The 26,309-nt window shown below is 42.2% G+C and overlaps 1 protein-coding gene and 1 pseudogene across 6 annotated transcripts in view; one reads left to right on the forward strand and one right to left on the reverse strand.

Moving 5' to 3' along the window:
• Positions 1 to 26,309, reverse strand: part of VPS13D (vacuolar protein sorting 13 homolog D) — a 284,031-nt gene that overhangs the window by 93,280 nt on the left and 164,442 nt on the right. For 5 of the 6 annotated variants that reach the window (XM_045380426.2, XM_045380422.2, XM_045380417.2 and 2 more), the window contains 5 exons: positions 17,748 to 17,897; positions 16,368 to 16,464; positions 14,016 to 14,164; positions 2,853 to 2,987; positions 1,255 to 1,422 (listed from right to left, as the gene is read on the reverse strand). In XM_045380426.2, the coding sequence (XP_045236361.2) occupies positions 1,255 to 1,422; positions 2,853 to 2,987; positions 14,016 to 14,164; positions 16,368 to 16,464; positions 17,748 to 17,897 (699 nt within the window). Of the gene's footprint in view, positions 1 to 648; positions 693 to 1,254; positions 1,423 to 2,852; positions 2,988 to 14,015; positions 14,165 to 16,367; positions 16,465 to 17,747; positions 17,898 to 26,309 lie in introns of all 6 variants that reach the window. The other variant, XR_012425938.1, reaches the window with a different exon arrangement.
• Positions 8,773 to 8,860, forward strand: LOC123570677 (small nucleolar RNA U3; annotated as a pseudogene).

Consider the following 26,309-nt stretch of genomic DNA (forward strand, 5'->3'; position numbering starts at 1 on the left):
CCAGCCTGGACGACAGACCGAGACTCTGTCTCGAAAAAGAAAGAAAGGAAGAAAGGAAGAAAGGAAGAAAGGAAGGAAGGAAGGAAGGAAGGAAGGAAGGAAGGAAGGAAGGGAGGGAGGGAGAGAGGGAGGGAGGGAGGGAGGGAGGGAGGGAGGGAGGGAGGAAGGAAGGAAGGAAGAAAGAAAAGACTGTGGCTTATTTTGAACCACAAGCCAAACAGTACCCTTGGGTCTGGTTCGATAATCCTACAGAACTGATCTGACCAATCTATCATCCCTAGAAAACAGTTTGGGAAAAAAAGGATAAATTCTCAGCTTTCACACATTATTAACAAGAATACCATACCACATAGAAATGCCATTCAACTCTACTCTCTTACCTGCTCTTCAAGATAAATTTCTATTCAGTGCCACAAAGATCTCTTTGGTAAAGCTACTTTTCATGTCCTATCAGCCCATGGCACAAGTACACCTATGATCTCACTACAAAAATGCTCTCTCCACAGTAAATAAGCAGAGAGCACAGGTGTTTCCTCCAAATGAGTTCATTCATGAAAAAGCCAGTCTCAACAAGAAAAGTGTGTTAAGATGAAAGGAAGAGCAAAAAAGCAGAGTTCTTTAGAGGCCTGTATGTCAAATAGCAACTACCTTCAACTCGCTTCACCTTTTCCAGCTTCGCATATAATCAGCTCCTGCCAGAAAACACAGAGTGAACTAAGAAAATGTCCACAAATTAAGATGTCAGTGAACAAACCAGTCAATAGCTGCAAGATACTGGAGAATGACATCACTGTCCGTCTGCTGCTGGATTCAGGCGGCTTAAAAGGTTGTGTCATTACAGAAGGCTGTACTTCAGTTTGGACTTTCCCTGTAAACTATGGGTAATAACTGGTAGATCTTAGGCAGGAGAATGGCATGATTCAGTGAATTCATTCTGGTGGCACAATGAAAGGTGTAGGGGTCATCATGAAAGGTCCAGGGCGTTAGGGGCTATTGCAGTGACCTAGGTAAGAGATACGCAATGCCTGGACTAAGGCAGTGGCAATGGAGAGGAAGGAGGAAGAGGTATTTTAGAGGTGGACTCAGTGCACCTGGTGGCAGGTGATGGGCGGTGAGGAAAAGGCAAGGCATGTGGGCAATGAAGCAAAAGCCATGAATATAACTTCTCACAGCCTATTAACTATAAAAGAAATTATAGTACTGTAGGGGACTCATGAGGTTAATTATAATGGAATTTCACCTCTATTTCCTTACCTTGGCAGCAGAGTTTGATACTCCGTGTGTAACATTTCTGATGAGGCCCCCAACATTTCCATACTTTATCAGTCCAGTAACCCCTTCAGAGACATCATTCAAAAGCCCCATAGGATTGCCGAGAAAATCCACTGATCCCAGGATTCGAGCTGCCTGGCTGAGGAGTTCCTGGCAAATGGAACAGGAAGAGAAAAGTCCAGTCAGCATCTACTTACATTTGCAGATACCAGTGTCCCAGGCGAAAAGGTGAGAAATCTATTTTGTCCTCCATTCTCATCACTATCAGTAATTAGCTTTTAATCTTCATGAACTGCAAAATAATCTCCTGTCCTTTCAGGAGCACCACCTAAGCTTCTCCCAGTACACATATCCCAATACACATACTCTTCAAAGCCACTTAGAAGAATAAAAATAGCTATGAAACAGGAAGCATTCTTATGAGTATTTGCTACTATACACATCATACTCTCCTTTTCATCATGCCTACAAACAGAGAAGTAATCACCAGCAGGGAGAATTATAAAAGGAAAGTGAGGAAGAGAGGTAGATTTGCAGTTCCTCTCATAAGCTGTGGTGTGGGTGGGGGCCCTGAAGAAGGCATGGACAGACTTATCAAGCAACCTCCACTGTTTCTTTCTTTGAAGCACGGTCTCACTCAGGCTGAGGTGAGGTGGCACCACCATGGCTCACTGCAGCCTTGACCTCCTGGGCTCAAGCAGTCCTCCTACCTCAGCCTCCCGAGTGGCTGGGACTACTGGCAAGCACCTCTACAACCGGCTAATCTTTTTTTTCCTATATTTTGTAGAGACGGGGTCTCAATATGTTGCCTAGGCTGGTCTTGAACTCCTGAGCTCAAGTGATCCTCCTGCCTTGGCCTCCCACCAAGTACTAGGATTACAGGTGTGAGCCGCCATGACCGGCCCCCTCCACTCTTTCTATACTTCCAATTGCCTGATCCCAGGTTCCAGTGATATCTGCTGTATCACTTTCCTTAGTTAGGTAGAAATACCACCAATTAGGAAAATCAAAAAAGGAAAGGGGGAATGGAGAAAAAGGAAGTGAGAATAAAATATATTTTAACTTTGAAAGCTACTAAATTTGATATGATCTTGACCTATCTATTCATCGAAGAATATGCCTTGCTTTTACTTTTTGATCTTTGCAGTCTGGATAATAAATACAAAATGGAAAATGTCCAATGTGATTTTAAAAATTTCAAGTTCAACCCAAGTGCAGGATCCCACAGACTCTAAAAACATAAGTGTAGCTGCTGAGAGAAGGCCCATGTCTGGGAAACAAAAACATTATTTTGTTATTATTAAAGCATCAATTAAACCATTAAGAGTTGTGACTAATTTAGCAGAAACCCCTCAGAGTAGCTCTGAGGGATGAAACTAACAGCTCATAGGTCAAATGTACTGTCTCAGGATTTTCATGACATATATGGGCTTCTTGGGAAGTGACCTACCCGTAACACAACAGAGTTGAAATGTTTAACTGGGTTCTCAATAGTAATGTCTTAGTAACCAAAATTCCCAAACAACTAAAACAAACATTCTGCTTATGCTCCAGCCAATGAGTACTTCTCCAAGTCTTACCTCCTGGAAATGTTTGAGGACATCATTGATGATGAACTCCTTGGTCTCATAGGGATGTACCCGAGTGAATGGATCTAGATTAATCACAGCATCTTCAAACCGTATCAAAGGAAATCCCAAGGTGCTTTTTAGGGCCTAATTAGGGAAGAAAGGAAATGACATACTTAAGTCATATGATGGCCTTCTGGAATACTATAATTCTAGATTCCATTAAAGCTACAAGTCATGTTAACTTTTGAATGAGGGTCAGGTTTTGATGTTTAAGGATTTTCCCTATAACTATAAAAGTAAAATACTAGGGAAAAATACATATATAGACAGACATATATCACTCAAGTCACATACATCACACAGAAATAAACACTATTAGTTTGTGTCAAAATTCCTTTTGGTCTGTTTTGTATCTGAGTGTTTGTCGTGTTTTACTTTTTGACTGATGTATACCACACACACAGAGAAGTACACTAATCAAATGTATAGTTCAAAACCCAAACGATTTTTCCCAAAGTGAACACAATAATGTGACCACCACCAGATCAGAAAGCAGACTGTTATCGCCATCTTGGAAGCAGCCCACCCACCATGACAATGCTCCCACTCCCTCCTCCCTCCTTCTGCCCCAAAGACAACCACGGTGATGACATCTATCACCACAGGTAAGTTCTTCTGCTTTAAACTGCATATAAATGGAATCATCAGTATGCACTTCGTTGTGGGTGGCTTCTCATAGACAACATTACATATGGGAGTTTCCTAGATTGTTGCATATAGCTGTAGTTTGTTAACGTCCATTGCCATATAATACTCCATTGCACGAATAAAACAATGCATTTAATCACCATTGTTGATGAAAAGTTGAAAAGTTGGGTTGTTTCAGACTTTTTGCTATTATGAATAATGCTGCTATAAACAACGTTAGACATGTCTATGGCAGACTAGGTAACAGGGTCTCGCTCTGTTGCCCAGGCTGGAATGCAGCGGCACAATCACAGTTCACTGCAGCCTTGACCTCCTGGGCTCATGCGATCCTCCCACCTCAGCCTCCTTAGCAGGTGAGGCTACAGGTGCAAACTACCATGCCCAGCTAATTTTTGTATTTTTTGTAGAGAAGGGTTTTCACCATGTTGCCCAGGCTGATCTCGAACACCTAGGCTCAAGCAATCCACCTGCTGTGGCATCCCAAAGTGCTGTGATTACAGGTGTGAGCCACTGTTCCCTGCCTAGATATGTCTTTTGGGGCACATTTATGCATTTTTCTTGGACATATACCTGGGAGTAGAACTGGGTCATAAAGAATGTACATGTACAATCTTAATACATTCTGCCAAACAGTTTTCCAAAGTGGTCAAACCAGTGTATGCTCCATTCAGCAGTCTACAAGATCTCTTGTTATTCTACACCCTCATCAACACTTGGTATAGATAGCTTTTTTTAGAAAAAAAGATATACTGGCCAGGAGTGGTGGCTCATGCCTGTAATCCCAGCACTTTGGGAGGCTGAGGTGGGAGGATCGCTTGAGGCCAGCCAGGCGTTCAAGACCAGTCTGGGTGATGAAGTAAGACCTTGGCTCTGCAAAAAGCTTAAAAATTAACCGAGCATGGTGGCATGCGCCTGCAGTCTCAGCCATTCAGGAGGCTGGGGGAGGAGGATCGCTTGGACTTTGAAGGTCAAGGCCACACTAAGCTGAGATCATGCCACTGTACTTAGCCTAGGTGACAAAGTAAGACCCTGCCTCACTCTTTCTTTCCTTCTCAAAAACAGAAAACAGAGTCTCTGTTGCCCAGCCTGGAGTACAGTGGCGGGATCTTGACTCACTGCAGCCTGAACCTCCTGGGCTCAAGTGATCTTCCTGCCTCAGCCTCCCCCTACAGGTGCATACTACCACATCCAGCTTTTTTTTTTTTTTTTTTTTTAAGAGACAGGGTCTTGCTCTGTTGCTCAACTGATCCACCCATCTCAGCCTCCCAAAGTGCTGGGATTACTGTGGCTGACCCTGTCACTTAAAATAAACAATGACCAAAAAAACCCAGAAAATCTGAATGGTGTGTAACGGTATCTCAGTATAGTTTTGACAGATAAACTGATGGGTGTGTAATAGTACCTCAGTGTAGTCTCTTTTTTCTGTTGAGAAGTGAGATTAAGCAACTTTTAATATGCATATGCCATTTGGACATCTTTTTGTGAAGTGCTTATTGAAGTCTTTTGCTCATTTTTGAAGTGAGTTCCTGTTTTTTATTTCTTACTGCTTTGTAGGAGTTCTTATATATTCCCTATACCAAGTCCTCTGTTGAACAGATGTGTTGCAAATATCTTATTCCATTCCGTGACTTGTCTTATTAGTCTTTAAATGGTGTCTTTTAATGATCAGACAGTCTTAATTTTAAGGAACTCTACCTTATCAATCTTTTCTTATATGGTAAGAACTTTCTGTGTCCTGGTTAAGAAATTATTGTCTACTCCAACGTCATAAAGATATTCCCATGTTTACTTATAGAAGTGTTATTGTTTTACTCTTCACACTTAAATCTATACTCCACCTAGAATTTATTTTTATGTATGGTGTAGAATTTATTTTTATGTATGGAGGGCATGGCCAAGATTCATTTTTTCCTCATAAATATTGAACTAAGTAATATTTATTGAAAAGATCATTCGTTTCACTACTGCAGTACGGTATAAACGTTGTCATAAGTCACGTGATGGTATTACACATCCATTTCTGGATTCATTTCTTCTGTTTCACTTTGCTCTGCTGCTTTCTACTAATGCCACACTGTCTTAATTACTGTAGTCTTGTAATAATTTCTGAAATCGAATAGCGTAAGCTCTCACCAACTTTGTATTTTTTCTCCAGGATTACCTTAGCTGCTCTTTGCACTTTTCAACTGCAGAGAAATTTTAGAATCAGCTTGTCAATTTGCCTCCAAAAAAACTGCTGGAATTTTCATCAGGACTGTACTGAATCTACAGATCAGTTTGAGGAGCAATGACAGCTTTACTGAATCTTCCAACTTATTGACATGGTATGTCCTTTCATTTATGTAGGTCTTTAATTTTTCACAATAATGTTTAATTGTTTTCTGTGTAGAGGTCTTACACGTCTTTTGTTGGATTTATTCTTAGATACCTGTGGTAGATTTAAAAGGACCACATATTCTTTGCATCTTCTGTCAAGCAGTGAAGTCTATGTTCCCTCCCCCAAATCTTCACTAGCCTTGTGATTTGCTTCAGCCAATAGGAAGCAAGAGACATAATAATGTGTGACCTTTGAGCCTAGGCCTCAAGACAGCTTGGAGCTTCTGCGCTGCCTATTTGATGCTTCCACCATGTGAAGAAGCTGGGAGTAACTTCCTTTAAGATGGGAGACCATGTGGAAAGGGGTTCTGCTGACAGCCAGCACCAACCCGCTGGACATGGAACTGAGGTCAGCTCATACCATTACGTCTCGGTTAACTGCCAGGTGACTGCAGCCATATGAATAACCACAGGTGAGACCAGCAGAAGACACACCCAGCTAGGTCTAGCCCAAATTATTAACCCACAGAATTGTAAACAAACAAGATGGTGATTGTTTTAAACCACTACATTTTGGAGTCATCTGTTACACAATAATAGTTAATGATACAGTATTTAATGTTTTCTTTCTCTCCCTCCCTCCCTCCTCTTCCCTCTCATCTCTCTCTCTCCTCCTCCCCCTTCTCTCAATCCCTCCCTCCTTCCCTCCCTCCCTCCCTTCCTCCCGAACTTCCATTTTTGTAGAGACAGGGTCTCCTTGTGTTGCCCAGGCTGGTTCTGAACTCCTGGGCTCAAGTGATCCTCCCACCTAGGCCTCTCAAAGTGCTGGGATTACAGGTGTGAGCCACCACACCCAGACCTGTTTTTTTAATATCCTCCGAATTTTTCTTTTCTCTGTAATCATTGCTGACATGTAGAAATACTGTCTATACTGTCTCTAGTGACCTTACAAAATTTACTTATTCTAGTAACTTATCTGAAAATACTTTTAGATTTTCTAGTAAACGATCATGCTTTCTACAAATAACAAAGTTTTTATTTTCCTTTCCAGCTCCTATACCTTTTATTTCTTTTTCAAAAAGATCATCCTTGACTTACTTCACTGGCTGAACTCCCGTGTAACGGTGAAAGAAGTGGTGATAATGGGTAACTTTCCTTTATCTCAAGAAAAAACTTTTACTCTATCACCAATTAGTATGATGTTTGTTGTAGCTTTTTAATAGATAGACCTAAACAGATTAAAGCAGTTATCTTCTATTTTTGGCTTGCTGAATTTTTATTGTAGATGGATGTTAAAGTTTGTCAAATGACTTTTATGCATTTTTAAGTAATCATATTCTATTTTATCTTGTTGACGTGGTAAATTACCAAATTTATCTGCAAATGTGAAACTGAATGTGCATTCCACGAATAAAACCAATTTGGTTATATTAGCCTTCTTACATATTTCTGTTTTTGATTTACTAATATTTTGTTCAGATTTTTTTCCTCTATATTCATGAAAAAGTGCTTATCTATAATTTTCCCTTATTATTTGATAACTTTTTTAAAAAAAATTACCGTTTTCTGGTAAACTTCTTAGATACATTCATAATTATTTTAAATTTTCTGTCTAAAAATACCAACATCCAGTTTATCTATGGTTCTGTTTCTAGTGTTTGTTTTTTCTCTTGGTCTCATCTCATCTTGGCCTGGTAATTTGTGACTGAATGCAACATTTTGTATGAAAACTTACAGAGACTTTGGATGAGTTTTTAGCTTCTGGCAGGCAGTTAGAGTAAGAAGCATAATGCCTAAATCAACCAGGGTTTGGGTTTCCTCAAGGCTGTGTTTCAGTCTTTATCTAAGTTCTGGTGTATTTCAGTCCTTATGAGGCCTGGTGTAGTCCTTTAGCAGTCTCAATGAAAACCAATGCCATTCCTCCACTTTTAATCTCCCTAGTACCACAAAACTGCTGAAAAGACTGTGTCACTTAGAAATCAGCAAATATCTCAATAAAGAAAGTACCTCAGATTATTGGGGTTTGTTGTCTGCCTGTCTCTTCTCTGTAAGATATTAGCCCCTCCATTACCAGCTCTCTTAGCAGCAATGAAGTCTAAGTTTTGCTTTGCTAGCCCCACGAGACTGCCAAAAGCTTTACTTGCATTCTCTGCCTGTTGGCAGCTGCTTTCTGCTTGGCTTCTTCACCTTTCTCCCCACACTGCTTACAAATCAGAAAAAGTCTCAGGAATAAAAGCAAAATAAATGTTGGGCTCACCTTACTGGGTTTCTCTCCTCTCATAAATCTTGAACTCTCAAGTCCTGGCTGTTTTGGTAGCTTTCCAATGGCTTCACATGGACACTCCCCATCCCCGCCCCCACTATCTGTCTTTTCTTGAAGTTCTCAGCTGGCATGGGTCTGCTTATTATAAGCTGGTTAACAACCTCTGGATATGGGTCTATTTTCTGATTATATCTTTATTTAAAATGATTGACATTTCAAGGTGTTTACAAGGCGTGCCAAATACTCTTCCTTACTGAATATAAAAACACTTTTTCATGCTAATATTACCAGTAAATCTCTGATTCACTTGGAATTTATCCTTATAAAAAGTGTCAAGAATAAATCTAATTTTATATTTTTTCTATTGTGATTGAGTCTAATAGCATTATTGAAAAGTCTATATACTCCCCACTGAATTAAAATCTATTATATATTAAAATTTCATGTGCAACTTAATGACATTTCTATTCTGTTTTCTTACTTATATTTTAATCTTTTTGCACGTGTCTTCTGAGACTGCCTTAAATTATTTTGGAACAAGAATATGTTTAATTGAAATTAAATCATATAATGGAAGAAAGGGTGAAATTTTTTAAAACCAGAGAGGAGGGAAAACTTTTTTGTGACTCAAAATTCAGATTCAAGACTATACTTTCAGGGATCATTTCCACAGTTTGTTACTAGAGAAGTTTCTCTGAATATGCAGAGTTTAAAAAAAAAAAAAAAGATTCAAAACAGCAAAAGACTAATACATCTGACAATATAAAAATAAACACCTCTTGTATAATTAAACACACACACACACCCACCCACCCCAAAAGCAAAGTAAAAAGACAAAAAGCTGAAGAAAAAATACTTACAACTTTCATCAAAGACATACTTTTAGAAAGAGCTTCTAAAATTAGAAGAGATAAAAGGCCTGGCAGAAATATAGACAAGTGACATAACCAGGCAGTTCACAGAGAAAAATCTGGACCCTTAACATACAGATCAGGAAAAGAAGATATAGAAGAAAAGAAAACAGAAATAGGCAGAGAAGCAACAGAGCAAGAGGAGAACCAGAAAGGACAGATGTCAACAACAGGGAAGTCAGCAATGTCAAAATGGCAGAGGATGCTGCAAAGATAAGGCTAGAGAGAAAGGTCACTGGATTTGGTGCCTCGGGGAGTCACTGATAACCTCCTGCTAAGTCATTTCAGAATATCTTAGAGATTAATAGCAACCTCAAGTTGAGCTGGACCCAGTGGCTCATGCCTGTTTTCCCAGAACTTTGGGAGGCTGAGGTGGGCAGATAACTCGAGCCCAGGAGTTTGAGCCCAGCATGGGCAACATGGTAAAACTCTGTCCCCACAAAAAATACAAAAATTAGCCAGGCGTGGTGGCATGCACCTATAGTCCCAGCTACCTGGGATGCTGAGGTGAGAGGATCACCTGAGCCCAGGAGGTTAAGGCTGCAGTGAGCTGTGATCGTGCCACTGCACTTCAGCCTGAGTGACAGAGTGAGACTCTGTCTCCCCCACCCCCCAAAAAAGTCCAACATCAAGTTAATTCAACCTAACTCTCTCTCTCTCTCTTTGGTATAAACAAAACAAGAAATGTTAAGTGGATGGCCTAAAGTCATATGGCTAGCTATTTGATCTTAGACTTGAATATGTACATTTTCACAATAGCAACTACCTATTAGGTAAAAAGCATGAAAGCCAGAATGGAGGATACTATTTTTCCTGAAAAACGTTCTGCTGTTCATTCACCTATGCCGCACCCCACCTCATGGTGAGTGATGATAAAGTACGTGAGCAGGCCTTATTTTCCTTATTTCACTGGCAGAGAAACTGAGGTTCAGTAAGCTCAACTACTTTGCTTAGAGCCATAAAATAAACATGCTGGGAAAACAGGGTACCGACAATCAGTTCAGCACTGTTTTGCCAATACTACTTTGAGCATTACCTTATTCTCAGAGAAGAGAAAATGAGATCAAAACAAAGGCTTAAGGTAAAAAGCTTTTATACCCCAACTTCGTCCTTGCAACCAAATATTAAAGAACCACATAAAGTAGCAAAGACTTTGAAACCTCTACTGAAATGTCAAAACCTTCATCATTACCTTTCTTCACTATTACCTTTCTGAATGACTAAGGTGCTTGGTCTTAATCAAGGACACATTCTGGCCCTTAAGTAAAAGTTATCCTTACCGAGTCATTTACTGCTTTTGGGACTCCACATTTGAAAAAGCTGAGATACAGCCCAATGGTATGAATTATTCTGCCACCTTCAGGTTGATCTGGTCAGTCAAAGTCGATGAGATGAGGGAACGAGCCAAACAGGGCTTATTCTTGTAGTAACTAAACGACTAATCAAATACAGTAGTATACAAAGTTGATGCTTATTTACTCAAGCAGCAGACAGTTTCCTGTTATAAAATGGAATTTGGAGAAGGCAATCCTGTGTTCATAAGCTCCTAATAAAAATAGGAAACTGTCTATTTCTACCTCCCCACACGAAAACTGCTGAAGTCTTCCAGAAACTTCATAGAGTTGAAAGAAGAAATAGCTGTCTATATACCGTAAGGTCTCAGATCCCAAGCTATTCCCTCGGCCATGTCCTTTCCTTTCTTAGTTTATCCTGCACTAAACAAAACTGTCTGGAATTCATTCTTTAAAGGTTTATTTATGGTACATAGAGACTGTTTATGTGAAGCAGAGTATTTGCCTATTTCCCTCTTGGGACAATGTTTAAAACTACAGGGATATTTCCCTCTCTGGCACTTTCTGAAATACAATTAACAATACTGGATCTTTTTTCCTTTTAACAAATCTGGTTTTTATTTAGGGAGGGGAGGAAAAAAGTAAAGGGTCTGAAGTTTCCCAACAAATTATTTCAAGCCTTTGAGAAGACAGTTTTAGGCTTTTTAAATAGTGTCTTTGTTCGAAACTCCCCCAACCCCCACCCTCTCACTCTGACCATTAAAATGTGGGTTTTCTTCCAAACTAGATTGCTCAATTAAAGCCCTTCTTTTGTAATACCCCAATGCTCTAAATGGAAAAAGGACTGCTGTAGGCCACCTCGTGAAATCTTTTAAAGGCTCCTGGCCTCTTTTGATCTTTAAAAAAAGCCAAAAACACGTATAAACTACCTGGCATTTTCAATATCACTCTGCCACTTTCTAACACGCAAACTTGGGAGAATGGAGAGAATGGGGAGTCAGGGAGGAATGCTGTGCTTTGGTCTCTGCATTTGTGAAATGGGACTATTATCTCCCCATTCTTCCATCGCAGAGTAAGGAATCCAATTGAGATAGCAGATGTGAAACTGCTTTCAGTCCTTTTGAACAGACACTATATCTGGCAACAAGGTACCCTCAGTGTAAACCTGAAGACTTCCCTCTGAGATTTCTGACAGTCTCACTTCTGGCCTGGAGTCAGGAGAATCAAGATAATTACTCCTTCAATACCAAAGATGTGGTTTACCTTTTAGTCAGGCTCTTGTGACTCCTGTTCAGGGACAGAACTCCATTTTCTAAGCACATACTTTTAGCCATTATATATTCATCTAAAAGAGCACAGTACCCTTTCTAAGAGCTACTAATAAAGGCATATTACCCTGTTAGAAAACTCTTTGAATAAATGACATTATTTTATGAGTCCCAGACTCCACTAGGAGACTCAAGACACAGTAAAATGTGACTCCCACAAGCTGAGAATTAACTCGTTAGTCCCAATTCCCCGCACCCTGCTGGAAACACTAACTTACTACACTCGGCGTGCCCCCCACACACCTCATCAAATGGCTGTTCCGTGTAATTGTTTAACAGTGATTTGAAAAATGCCCTGAAAATGTTCCTTCAATTCAGTGCCAGATGAAACATTCAACTGAAATGATTTCGTTGACTGTATGCCGAGCGCACACACAACCATCACTCCCATATAACTGGGTGGCTGGGGCTACTTCGACTGCAGAAAATCAGACTGCTTTTCTCAGTCTGGGGAGTTTTCTGCTGGGAGCAACTTGAAGGGAATAGTTAGGTGTCTGTGCTTCTTAGTAAGATGATTTTAAAAACAAGAAGTCCTCAACCCTCAGGAAATGCTTCACATTGGTTTGCTGGGCAAGTGCCAAGTGCTCTGGGTGAATATATACTTTATCAAACAAACCCATTCCAAAGGTCACACAAGTCAAGTGGATACTTGTGGATATTAGCAAGATAGTGGTTTTCCCATGGTTTTCCCCTCACTCCCATGCTAACTATCTTTAATCTCCTGGGAAACATGAAATTAAAGCGCATGAAGCAGACAGGGCAGTGAGTGAAGGGCACGCTGCACTCTTCCGGAGATGGCTGCAAGAGCCATTCCTGCTCCAGGTCCCCACCAGCACTGCCAGCGGCTCGGCCCCAGTTCGCCACCCCAGCGCAGTCACCGTTGCCCTGCCCTTACCCAAATGTGATCTGATGTTGACCAGACTACTGTCTCATTACCTGTGTGTCGATTTTAGAAGCTGTGAGTTGGCAGACACGGCCACATGAGGCCCACATGTGTGTTTTGTTAGGCTCACTAGGTTTAAAAAAAACCAAAAAACTTGAATTGGTTGCCAATGTTTAAAAACCAGGAGATTCCACATAAAAATCCAGATTTCCGGCTTCTCTTTAAAAATCTGAAGATCTGGCAACACGGGGTTCACATTCCTCCATGACAGCACGCGGCTGGAGTGGGTTGTGGCAGCCCCTTCAGATGGAGCGGGCTCTCCTGGTCGGGCAGACATGACACTGCCCCGGTGTGCGGCTCCACTCGCTGCCATTGCCAGCACAGCCCCTGTGGGCATCTAAGTTAGGACCCTAAACTTCCTCCTTATCTGCTCATATCTCTAGCTGTTCCTGCGCAGCAAGATGACTATCTTGTAGCATCTTAGAGGAGGCAGCATGGAGCAGTGGGAAGAGTCCTGGACTGGCGGTTAGTAGGAAGATGGAGGTCTTGAGTATCATCTTTAAGTGCAACAGAGTGAAAAACCAGAACCAATGGGTCCAAGCTGCAGGTGGGCCGACTTTGACTCAAACTAAGGAAAGACTTTCTAACGCCCCTGGATCCACTTCTGCTCTTATCACTGCCTAGCCACACAGGCTTGACTAACAAAACACTTTGAGCTTCTATTTCCCTGTCTACCAAGCAAGTACATCATTGAGGACTCACAGGTCTAAAATTCTCTAGTTCCTTATGTTCTATGGGGAAGCACAGTATAGTGAAAAAAAAAAATAGACTTTAGAATCAGACAGGCTTGGATTTGAATCCCAGCTTTCTTCCTTAATGAAGATATACTTTATTGCCGAAAATGAAGATGGTGTTCAGGCTGTGTCTAGTAAGTAGTCATCAAGATGGTCTAAGGGTTTCATCCCGATGTGGTGGTAGAGGCGGCCACATCCCAGTGGGTAAGTGGGCTGAGTCTACTTTAAAGGCGGTAGACACTCATTCAAAAAGAGATGGATACTTAGGAAGAGAGAAGTAGGAAGGTGAGCAGGCCTTGGGCACAAAAGGAAGATGTTGTTTTGACTTTGCTTTTTCTCTTGATCTTGGACCCAACTTTAGGAAAAAGGTATCCCACTGAGGTAAGCCAGGAGCTAAACAGAGAGCAAATGGGTTTTACAGAATTATCTGTGAATCTCTTGAGCTACTCCTTGATCTCTGGCAATGTCATATTTAATTTTTTTTTTAAGACAAATACATGTGAGTCAATAAACCTTCTGAAAAAGGAAATCTGTAAAAATAAAATGTCTGCTATCAATGATGATGGGGGACAAATACACACACACACAACAACAACAAACAAACAACAAACAGCAAACACACTCATAGTTTTCCAAGGAAAAATCATCTACAAAAATTTACCCAAATAGCAGCTCACCTTAAGATCCAATGGGAGCTTGTTGGAGGTGAACACACTTAGCTTGATCTGAGGAATGCTGATTTTGAGATTTTCAAAGTAGTATCGAATCGGTGTTCCACCTTGCTCAGCTGTCTTTTCATGGAGGTTTTCATCATATTTTTCCACCTCTGGTACAAAGGCAGAATTTAAAAAACAAAAAAGAATTTCTTAGTCTCATGATCCAAACCCTTGTATTCACATTGAAAAAAATAATCAAAAGAAGGAAACCATCTATCACTCTCAAATTAGTTTGCGAGGGTACAGTGATGTGTATAGTATTCTGATGCCATTCTTTGTGAGAGTAGATCTGTTTTGTGTTGTTTATCAAAAAAGAAGACTAGCATGTTAACTTGTGACTCTATACCATCCAACAGATGTCATCTTTGGAAAAAATCATCCAGATGGAAAAGTCAAAAGGCCACAGGTGTATTTGTTAGCAGTGTTATTATCAATGACCCAGATTATCTAAATTTATTTTCCTAGGATCATATCCAAATAAGGTCTTGGAGTGCAGTGTAAGTGAATCAAAATGAGTATCACCAATTCATGAATCTGCGTGAAACATAATGCCTGAAAAAGAATCAGGTTGCGGGCTGTAAAGATGTAACATCACTACAAGCAGCAACCTGTCTCCCAAATGGTGGATATTCATTTAAATAGGACAATCAAGGCAGATTTTTTAAATATATATATATATTTTATTATTATACTTTAAGTTCTAGGGTACATGTGCACAACGTGCAGGTTTGTTACATATGTATACTTGTGTCAAGGCAGATTTTTTTTACTTGCCATCCCATGAAATAAAAGGAGTAGCATGGGCTACAACACGGCAATGTGATCTTTGCACTTGATGCTGTATGCACACCCAACTGGGCAGCATACTTTGCCTTGGCTTCAAGTGCCTTGGAAATAAAGCCAGAGAGCTTGCACATACCTACTTATCAAACACATTTATGTTGTAAGCTATTATCAGTCCTACTTACAGAAAAATGATACTGCAACAGAGACCTGCCTATTTATGCTAAGGAAGCAGAAACAGCTACAGACAGGATGGCAGGTACTTTAAGGAGCAGCAGGACTGGGCTTGTGGATCTGAGGGCTGCATGCTGCCTCTGTCCCATCCCATCAGCACTGGTGACAACATACCAAAAATATGGGAAGCAACCTCTTAGTCAGCTCCCACTCCAGCTAAAGGATTTTACAAAAATCTAAATCCATGCTTGAGGAGAAATTTATTACAGCAACTTATAAGAAAATTTACAAGAAAAGCATGTCGAATCAAATTTAAAGTAAAACTTCCCAGGAAGGTACCAAAACAGAATGGATACCTGGCAGGCAGGCTCCCAAGTGGCTGTCTGAATACAAATAAACACTGGCGTTCCAACCCAAAGTGGAAAACACAGCATTAAACAGACAGGATCTTGCTCTTGATCCCAAATACTCTTAAAGCTTAAATTCTAAATCTGGGATAAAAAGAACAAAAATATTTTTCTTGCATTGTGTGTATGTATGTACATGTGTACACACATTCCCAGTGATTTTTTTTCTCTAGCCAACATGGGCAGATAAACATAAAAGCCTCTTTCTTATCATTTCTTCAGGCTCAATATTTAGTTTAGGCTTCAAAAGACTGAGTATTATTGACTTTTTTCGAAGCTGTATACACAGCCCTGAAAAGCCCATCTAGAAGCAGGAGGAAAGGCCATGATGAGGAATCTAAAAGAAGCAACAGCTCAATTATTTCTGTAGTACTGCTGGAAACCTGGGTTTTTCAATAGCTTATCTTACTCGCTTCTACAAAGAAGAGAGTAAATAAGTAGAAACCTTTGTAATTACAGAAAAGCACAGGGGTTTGGATGTCAAAAGTTAACGAATTGAGGCTAGCCAATTTTATTTTCTCAACTAAACCAAAGGAACTGCCAAAAGGATTTCTGATTCTTGGCCTGGAGTCTGTTTAATAAACAAAGGTTAGGAAACAAAGTGGTTTGCTAAATGACTAACATCATTTTTGTCATCCTAGAGCAGATGAATAAAAAAAATGCAAAGCAAAGAGGAAGAGTATACTGCTTCCCAAAGGTGTACCACCGGATACTCCAGGCTTCCAGAAGACCCTCTGAATGGCTCCTTTAGTTCACAAAGATAACTCAGACAACAAGTAATACTTTCAAAAAGCACAGCTGAAACACAAGCCTTAGCTTCCTAGCTCAGGCTGAGATGTGGAAAGGGAGCCTATCAGACACCAAGGGACTACCTATTTTTACAAACAGACTCAAAAAATACCATCTTTGGACCGATTCCCAGACACAGACATAGAATGTTCCACATTACCTGATTCTGCTTGATCGTAGCCAAAGAAACTTAGCAGCTTGAGGAGCAGTTTCTCCTCAATTTGCACTGTGAATCTCTGAGCTGTGACCATCAGATGCTAGAGATAAAGAAATTCTGATTTAAAGTGTGAACACCAGAAGGGACATTCATCTGTGCTATTAAGAAGGCCTCAATGACATGGTATGCTTTCATTAATCATGTGGCTTTACAACTATAACGCCAAATTATTTCTGGCTTATCTCTCTATATATTGTTATGATTAAAAACTCCAAAAGATGTTTAATAGATGATTTGCCATTCTATTGTTTGGTTCCCAGGAAATCTGGGCCTCATTAGTCAGGCTTCCAGCCTCAGATGCACTGTGGTGGATGAACTTTATGGTGTGTGCTCAGATGGATGGCAGCTAATTTAAGGAGCTTCATGGCTGGGCTTGTGGATCCAAGGGCTACAGGCAGGCTTGATCCCATGAGCACTGGTGATAAAGGACCAGAAATATGGGAAGCAACCGCTGGTCGGCTCCCACTTTTCCAGAGTTTGCTGCTGGAACAGCTAGCTTGTGCGTGGAGACCCCTCCAAGAAAGAAAGTTTATCATTTGTAACTATCTGCTGCTTTTGGCAAACAGTGTGGTAACTTAGGTAGCAGCACGTCTGTCTCAAGGTCAGACCCATCATAGCCCTTTCCCAATATTTCAGGGTTATTCTTTGTGTGTGTGTGTGCGCGACTGTGCCCGCGTGCACGCATGTGGGCACACACATGCAGACACACATCTCACGCTGTCACCTAGGCTGGAGTGCAGTGGCATGATTGTGGCCCACTGTAGCCTCAAACTCCCAGGCTCAGGACCTCTGCCTGCTAAGCAGCTGGGACTACAGGTGCTTGCTACCAGGTCCAGCTAATTTTTGTATTTTTTATAGAAATGGGGTTTCACCTTGTTTCCCAAGCTGGTCTCAAAATCCTGGGCTCAAGAGACCCGCTCGCCTTAGCCTCCCAAAGTGCTGAGATTACAGGCGAGAGCCAGTGAGCCCAGCTGGGGTTATTCTGTTTGTAATAACAGATGTGGATCATGCCTGGTCTTGACCTATCTAGAAGATGCTTTCCTACAGTGACTTCACTCTGATGAATATGGACTCTGGCCTATATGGACTCACTACTATCAAACTATCACCTGCAAGGTCACTGAAAACACAACTGAGAATACAAAGGGCCAGAAGGAGGAGTTCCTGTCAATTCCTCCAAACAATCTATTATGTCACACATGGCTTAACCCTGCAGAGCTATTCCCATCAGCATCCGGCACTGCTGCTCTGAGACTTGGCTGTGAGAGAACAAATCAACTTTCCACCATGGCATCAACCCACCAGCCTCCTCCACCAGCCCACCTTGTAGATGTTGGTCAGTGCACTCTTACTGGGGAACTTCACTGCGTTGACTTGCACGGCTGGGCCGGTCTCAATGACCTCATTCTCATTGCTCAGGGGAGTCACATAGAGCATGAAGGGCTGCGTGGTACCAATGAGCTGATTGTCCACCTATGACCATGGAAAGGTAGCAAAGCAAAAACAAACAGTAGCTCAGTTTTCATTTTTACACTTGAGTGGGGCGTCATAATGCACAGGTTGCTCAGAAAGTACCCTTATCATTTCACTCGATCTCAACAGCAGCTCACAAAAGGGCAGTCATAAAAAGTTAGCGGTCATAATAACAGACTCCATTAGAGGAGTGCTTTGCTAAGAGAATAGATTTTAAGTTTTCTCACCACAAAAAAATAAGTAGGTGAAGCAATACATATATTAGCTCAATTTAGCCATTCACACCTAAAAATATTTCCAACATCATGTTGTACATGATGAATATATACAATTTTTTTTTTTTTTTTTTTTTTGAGACAGAGTTTCGCTCTTGTTGCCCAGGCTGAAGTGCAGCAGCGGAATCTCGGCTCACTGCAACCTCTGCCTCCCAGATTCAAGCGATTCTCCTGCCTCAGCCTCCTGAGTAGCTGGGATTATAGGCATGCACCACCATGCCCGGCTAATTTTATATTTTTAGCAGAGATGGGGTTTCTCCATGTCGGTCAGGTTGGTCTCGAACTCCTGACCTCAAGTGATCGCCTGCCTCAGCCTCCCAAAGTGCTGGGATTCCAGGCATGCGCCACCATGCCCAGCCAAATATATACAATTTTTATTCACCGGTTAAAAAATCAGCTATTGGCCAGGCGCAGTGGCTCACATCTGTAATCCCAGCACTTTTAGAGGTTGAGGCAGGCAGATCACGAGGTCAGGAGTTCAAGACCAGCCTGACCAACATGGTGAAAACCTGTCTCTACTGAAAATACAAAAATTAGCCAGGCATGGTGGCAGGCACCTGTAACTCCAGCTACTCACGAGGCTGAGGCAGAAGAATCGCTTGAACCCGGGAGAAAGAGGTTGTAGTGAGCCAAGATCGCGCCACTGCACTCCAGCCTGGGTGACAGAGCAAGACTTTGTCTCAAAAAAAAAAAAAGCACTTTGGGAGGCCGAGGCAGGCGGATCACAAGGTCAGGAGATTGAGACCATCCTGGCTAACATGGTGAAACCCCATCTCTACTAAAGACACAAAAAAATTAGCTGGGCGTGGTGGTGGGCACCTGTAGTCCCAGCTAATCGGAAGGCTAAGGCAGGAGACTGGTGTGAACCCGAAAGGCAGAGCTTGCAATGAGCCGAGATCGCGCCACTGCACTCCAGCCTGGGCAACAGAGCGAGACTCTGTCTCAAAAAAAAAAAAAAAAATCAACTATTTGAAAAAAGTAATTTTTTAAGTCCATGACCTGCTTAATGAAAAAAAATTAATTAAAAAAATAAAACAGGTGATACTAGGTGCAAAGCTCCATGCCAGACACTTCATATGCATGATCTCAAGTCACACCACACCTGTAATGCTGTCGGTAGTTAAACTAAGGGTTTTGCTGCAGTCCTTACAACAACTTCATGAGCTCTGCCCTTATTTTATAGATGAAGAAGCTGAGAAGAGAGGCCCTTGCTTAGGGTCACAGTGCTGGTCAGTGGCAGAACTGGAACCTGAATCCACGTCTGTCTGACCCCAAGGTCAGCACTCCTAAACACTATGCTGTGGATGCTTCTCTTGAGCTCCAAATTCCTTGAAGACAATTTACATTAGAGAACCAGGAGCTCAAATGGCTACCAAATGGGAACAGCTCCCTCTACTAAAGTCAACTCCCTTCTTAGGAATGACAGTGGCATTAGGGTTGACTCTATTTACGCAGCCCTGATCAGTGCCATCACAGAGGACACTCGCCACACTCAGATGTGCATGGATGTCTGGAGGCTCCTTGCAGGAAGCAGCCATCTTCATGTTCTGTATCACATCGAAGGTCACCACCAGGAAGAAGAAAAAGAGATCATCTTTTTGGGTGCCCCTAAGAGATCATTTGCGGGTGCTTTCCACACACCCCTATCTTATCACTTCCTAATCCCCTAAAGTCTAGGTATTATTCCTCCCCATTTTACAAACAAGTAGATAGAAGCTTAGAGAAGTTATGTTACTTGCCCTCATTCGCACAGCTTGTAAGTGGAAGAAGTGGGATACAAACGCAGAGATTTCTGGCACCACGGAACCCTCTGACCTCTCCATTGTATTGCAGGGATTTCCACATAGACATTTGTGTACAACCGGAAATGACTTTCCTTCTGTTGGTTCTCAGGGCAGGGATAATGGCAAGAGACTTGGAGTATTTTTTCCTACTTCCATTCCTGCCTCCTACAATGTATTCTCTATATAGCAGCCAAAGTGGTCTTTTAATGAAATATAAATAGAGTCATACACCTCCTTCCTTTGCATTCTTCAGTGGTGTGCCTTTCTCTTAGGATAAAACCAGACTTCTCACCACAGCCTCTAGGGCCTGCATGAACTGGCACCAAATTCTCCAACTTCATCACACACCACTCTTTCAGGTTCCCTACCATCCTCACCTGAGTCTCCTCATTGTTTCTAAAATGTGGGCAAGTCCTTCCTTCCTCAGGGTCTCTGAACTGTCTGAAATGGTTTTCCTAGCGACCATCTCTATGGTTTGCTCATTCTATTCCTCCAAGTTTCAGTTCAGCTCTTATTTCCTCAGGAAGACCTTCCCGAGCCACTTTTTCTAAAGTAGGACTTCATCTAAAGTAGCCGTTCTTTACAGCAGTTATCACAGCATGTCATTATTCATTTGCTTGCTTGCCTGCATATTTATTGGCTGACTCTCTCTCTAGGCTGTTGGCTCAAGAAGAGCAAAGCCTGCATTTTTGAAGTCATAGCCGTATCTCCAGAACCTAGTACAGTGTCGGGCACACACTTGACGCTCAGTAAGAATGGATTAAATGAATGAATCATTGCCTATCTCATCCAATATATGAAATGGCAATAAAGGGCTCAACCATACTGTCTTTTCCTTTGTTCTTTCACTAAACACATCTGACACAAGGTGTCATAACTGAGAATTACTAATTCTAGCTAGTTTTATTCTCCCAATTAGATTGGATGCTCCCTAAGGAGAGGATCTCTATTTTCTATTTTTAAAAATTCCTTCTTGCTGCACTGTAACCACAGTAAAATACAAACCTGCTTATTTTCTGATTTGCAGCATACATCACATAAAGAGGTATTATAGGAAAAAAACAACTTTTTGGCCAGGTGTGGTGGTTCACACCTGTAATCCCATCACTCTGGAAGGCCAAGGTAGGCAGATCACCTGAGGTCAGGAGTTTGAGACCAGCCTGGCCAACGTGGCGAAACTCCGTCTCTACTAAAAACTACAAAAATTGCTGGGTGTGGTGGTGGGCACCTGTAATCCCATCTATTCAGGAGGCTGAAGCTGGAGGATCACTTGAACCCAGGAGGCGGAGGTTGTAGTAAGCCAAGATCGCACCACTCCACTCCAGCCTGGGCGACAGAGTGAGACTCCGTCTCAAAATAAATAAATAAATAAATAACCAAATAAACAACTTTTTAAGCTACAGAATAAAGTTAGTAAAACTAATGAACAGCAAATGGTTCCTTGAATCATCTCTGTAAGGTCAAAAAAAAGGAGGACAAAGAAAAATAGCTGCAAGATATTAACCTTTTATCTGTGCACAAATACATAGGATACAATTAGCCTGAATTCTTTGTTATTCATGACATATAATAAAAGAAAAATTTCTTCTGAGAAGAGGCTCTGGCCTCGACAGTCTGGATGGAACTGCATGACACGTTAAGGGAGAGAAGGAGCCCCAGTCATGGGAGACACATTGCACATTCCCAGTCAGAATGCAGTTTGTCCATTTGGGAAAAAGAACCATAGTCTGGGGCTTTGGGTTCTTCTTTTGGAAATGTCTACCAGGAACTAGTTTCCTGAACACATTTAAACTTTGATGCAGGTTATAAAGGAAAAGCGTTCCAAGTATGATGTCACAAAGAGATAGAAGTTGTTTTGATAGCACAGTAACAGTACTCTGCCAAAAATTGTAAAAGTCAACTTTTTCAGAACTCCGAAAGTTAATAAAACACTTGTGACAATCTAAGGAGCATTTATTCAAGAAAATAAGCTGAAACTCAGTAAGAACGGCGAGCTGTGTGGCATTTTAATTTGTCCTAGTCTCTTTACTCCCACCCAGCTCCACAGTAGCCTTGAAAATCAACGGCCCTACAGTCACACTGAAAACAAAGCAGTCCTAGCAGACACTCCAGGAGCCAGAAGGAATATGCAGCTTCCCCAGGAGTCCCATCCCCAGACTTGTCAGTATTTGGCTTGTCTGGCATCTCTCTCATTCCTGATATTAATAATCTGTGTCTTCTCTTTTTCTCCTCATCAGACTAGTTAGAGGCTTATTCATTGTATAGATCTTTAAGAATAACATATATCTCCTATTAGTTCTATCCCTCCTGAGAAGCCTGACTAACACAGATTTTGGTACCAGGAGTGGTTCTAGAGGAAGAGAATATTAAGGATGGAGTTCTTTCATTGGCTTTGGAGTTTCTGGAGTTGGCTGCTTAATATGATTAGACCCCAAAATGCTAAGGACTCTACTTCTAATAGTATGGAGAATACTGATAGTCCTTGGCATGAACTGTTTGGAGAATTATGCAAAATAAATGCATTTGACACTCCTGATTCACCACTCGAGAAAGGCAAGGAGTTTAGTGACTCTATACATAATACCTTTGACCATATGTAGAAAACCAAGTAACATAACGAAGCTGGTTGGTTGCTCCTAAGTTCAGTAGACAAAGTGATGAAAGAAAATAATAAACTCAGGGATTCTGTCTCCCAGCTTCAGAAGCAGCTACTGAGCCTCAAATCTGCTAAGATTGCCCTGAGTAAGAGTCTTATATCCTGCAGAGAAAGAGCTGAAATTGTGGAAAAACAGACACAAGCTCTTATCATGCAAGTGACTGACCTGCAACGAAAGATGCATGCACAGCCTCACCACGTGTCTACTGTTAAAAGTGAGGGCACTGATTGGATAAGAATGGGACCCTGTAACTTGGAATGGGGATGTGTGGGAGGACCTTGATGAAGCTCAGGGAAACTGAGTTTATAAACTCTGACGAGCCTTTTTTGCCAGAAGGAAGAGCTTCCTCATCTCCAGCAGTGGCAACATCCCCTCCTCGACCTACGCTGTCATCAGCTTTCCACCTTTGTCTGAGGAGATAAATCCTATGCTGCCTGAGGCAACAGTGATGACCTGACAGCTGTCAGGCAAAATAATATTGATTCTCCTCAGGAGCCACCCCCAACATCCCTGTTTGCTTCTAGACCTATAACTAAACTAAAGTCCTGGAGGGCCCCTAGAGGTGAGGTTGAGAGTGTGACTCATGAGGTGTGCTACGCTCCAAAAGAACTGTTTTGAGTTCTCTAATTTATATAGACAGAAAGCTGGAGAACAGGTATGGGAATGGATATTAAGGGTACGGGATAACAGTGGAAGGAACATAGGGTTGGATCAGGCTGAATTTATTGATCTGGGCCCACTAAGTAGGCACTCTGCTTTTAATCTTACAGCTTGGAGAGGTAAAAAAAAGGTTCTAATAGTTTATTTACTTGGTTAGCTGAAATATGGATTAAAAGATGGCCCACTGTGAGTGAGCTGGAAATGCGTGATCTCCTTTGGTTTAATGTAGAGGAAGGGATCCGAAGGCTTAGGGAGACTGGGATGGCGGAATGGATTAGCCACTTTAGACCTACTCATCCCAGCTGGGAGGGTCCAGAAGATAGACCCTTGACCAATGCCTTGTGAAACAGATTTGTAAGGGCAGTACCTGCATCTTTGAAGAGACCTGTAATTGCTTTCCTTTGTATGTCAGATCTAACGGTGGGAAGAACAATCATTAACTACAAAAGTTAAATACAATGGGAATAACTGGATCCCGAGGTGGCAGGTTGCTATGTGGCAGCCCTCAATCGTCAAAGGCAAGGTGGGCATAGCTACCATAATGCACAGCAGAGGCAAAGTGGCAATTAGAATAGTCTGACTCATGTAGAGCTCTGGCCCTGGCTAATTAATCATGGTGTTCCTAGAAGTGAAACTGATAGGAGGCCTGCTGCATTCCTACCTAATCTATACAAGCAGAAAACTTCTAGGCTGAATGGACAAAAGACTAGTTTGAATTATAAAAACAGAGAATCATGACCCCTCAGCCAATTTCTAGACTTGAGCCAGTTTACAGACCCAGAACCCCTTGAATGAAGGGGAGGCCGGATCCCCTTGAGGAAGGACCCCACTACACTGCTGACAATTTATGCGGTCAATCTTTCTCCCATCCTTCCCCAAGGAGACCACTGGCCTTTCACCAGGGTAACTGTGCATTGGGGAAAGGGAAAGGATCAGACATTTCGGGGACTACAGGACACTGGCTGTGAGCTGACACTGATTTCAGGGGACCCAAAACATCATTGTGGTCCTCCAGGTAAAGGAGGGGCTTATGGAGCTCAAGTAATTAATGGAGTTTTAGCTCAGGTCTGACTTACAGTGGGTCCAGTGGGTCCCCAGACTCATCCTGTGGTCATGTCCCCAGTGCCAGAATGCACAATTGGCACAGACATACTCAACAGCTGGCAGAACCCCCACACTGGCTCCCTGACTGGTAGGGTGGGGGCTATTACGGTGGAAAAGGCCAAATGGAAGCCCTTAGAGCTGCCTCTACCTAGAAAAATAAACCAAAAACAGTATCATATCCCTGGAGGGATTGTGGAGATTAGTGCCACTATCAAGGACTTGAAAGATGCAGGGGTGGTGATTCCCACCACATCCTTGTTCAACTCTTCCATTTGGCCTGTGCAGAAGACAGACGGACCTTGGAGAATGACAGTGGATTATCGTAAGCTTAACCAAATGGTGACTCCAATTGCAGCTGCTGTACCAGATGTGGAGTTTCACTGCTTGAGCAAATTAACACACCTCCTGGTACCTGGTATGCAGCCATTGACTTGGCAAATGCCTTTTTCTCCATTCCTGTCCACAAGGCCCACCAGAAGCAACCTGCCTTCAGCTGGCAAGGCCAGCAATATCCCTTTACTGTCCTACCGCAGGGGTATATCAACTCTCCGGCTTTGTGTCATAATCTTATTTGGAGAGACCTTGATAGCCTTTTGCTTCCACAAAATATCACACTGGTCCATTACATTGAAGACATTATGAAGACTGGATCCAGTGAGCAAGGAGTAGCAAACACACTGGACTTATTGGTGAGACACTTGCGTGCCAGAGGATGGGAAATATATCCGACTAAAATTCAGGGACCTTCTACCTCAGCAAAATTTCTAGGGATCCAGTGGTGTGTGGCCTGCCAAGACATACCTTCTAAGTTAAAGGAGTTGCTGCGTTTGGCCCCTCCTACAACCAAGAAAGAGTTACAATGCCTAGTGGGCCTATTTGGATTTTGGAGGCAACACATTCCTCATTTGGGTGTATTACTCCGGCCCATTTATTAAGTGACCCGAAAGGCTGCCAGTTTTGAGTGGAGTCCAGAACGGGAGAGACGCTGCAACAGGTCCAGGCTGCTGTGCAAGCTGCTCTGCCATCTGGGCCATATGACCCAGCAGATCCAATGGTGCTTGAGGTGTCAGTGGCAGATAGGGATGCTGTTTGGAGCTCTGGCAGGCCTCCATAGGTGAATCACAGCAAAGGCCTCTAGGATTTTGGAGGAAGGCCCTGCCACCTTCTGCAGATAACTACTCTCCTTCTGAGAGACGGCTCTTGGCCTGTTACTGGGCTTGGATGGAAAACGAACATTTGACTATGGGTCGTCAAGTCACCATGCGACCTGAACTGCCTATCATGAACGGGGTGCTTTCTGACCCACCTGTCTAGCCATAAAGTGGGTTGCGCAGTGCAGCATTCCATCATCAAATGGAAGTGGTATATATGTGATCGGGCTCGAGCAGGTCCTAAAGGCACAAGTAAGTTACATGAGGAAGTGGCTCAAATGCCGATGGTCTCCACTTCTGCCACCCTGCCTTCTCTCCCCCAGCCTGCACCAATGGCCTCATGGGGAGTTCCCTATGACCAGTTGACAGAGGAAGAGAAGACTAGGGTCTGGTTCACAGATGGTTCTGCATGATATGCAGGCACCATGTGAAAATGGACAGCTGCAGCACTAAAGCCCCTTTCTAGGACATCCCTGAAGGACAGAAGTGAAGGGAAATCTTCCCAGTGAGCAGAACTTCGAGCAATGCACCTTGTTACACACTTTGCATGGAAGGAGAAATGGCCAAATGTGTGATTATATACTGATTCATGGGCTGTAGCCAATGGTTTGGCTGGATGGATCGTCAGGGACTTAGAAGCAGCATGATTAGAAAACTAGTGACAAAGACATTTGGGGAAGAGGTATGTGGATGGACCTCTCTGAGTGGTCAAAAACTGAAGATATTTGTATACCATGTGAGTGCTCACCAATGGGTGACCTCAGCAGAGAAGGATTTTAAC

This window comes from Macaca fascicularis, chromosome 1 (assembly GCF_037993035.2).
Source record: "Macaca fascicularis isolate 582-1 chromosome 1, T2T-MFA8v1.1".
Lineage (NCBI taxonomy): Eukaryota > Metazoa > Chordata > Mammalia > Primates > Cercopithecidae > Macaca > Macaca fascicularis.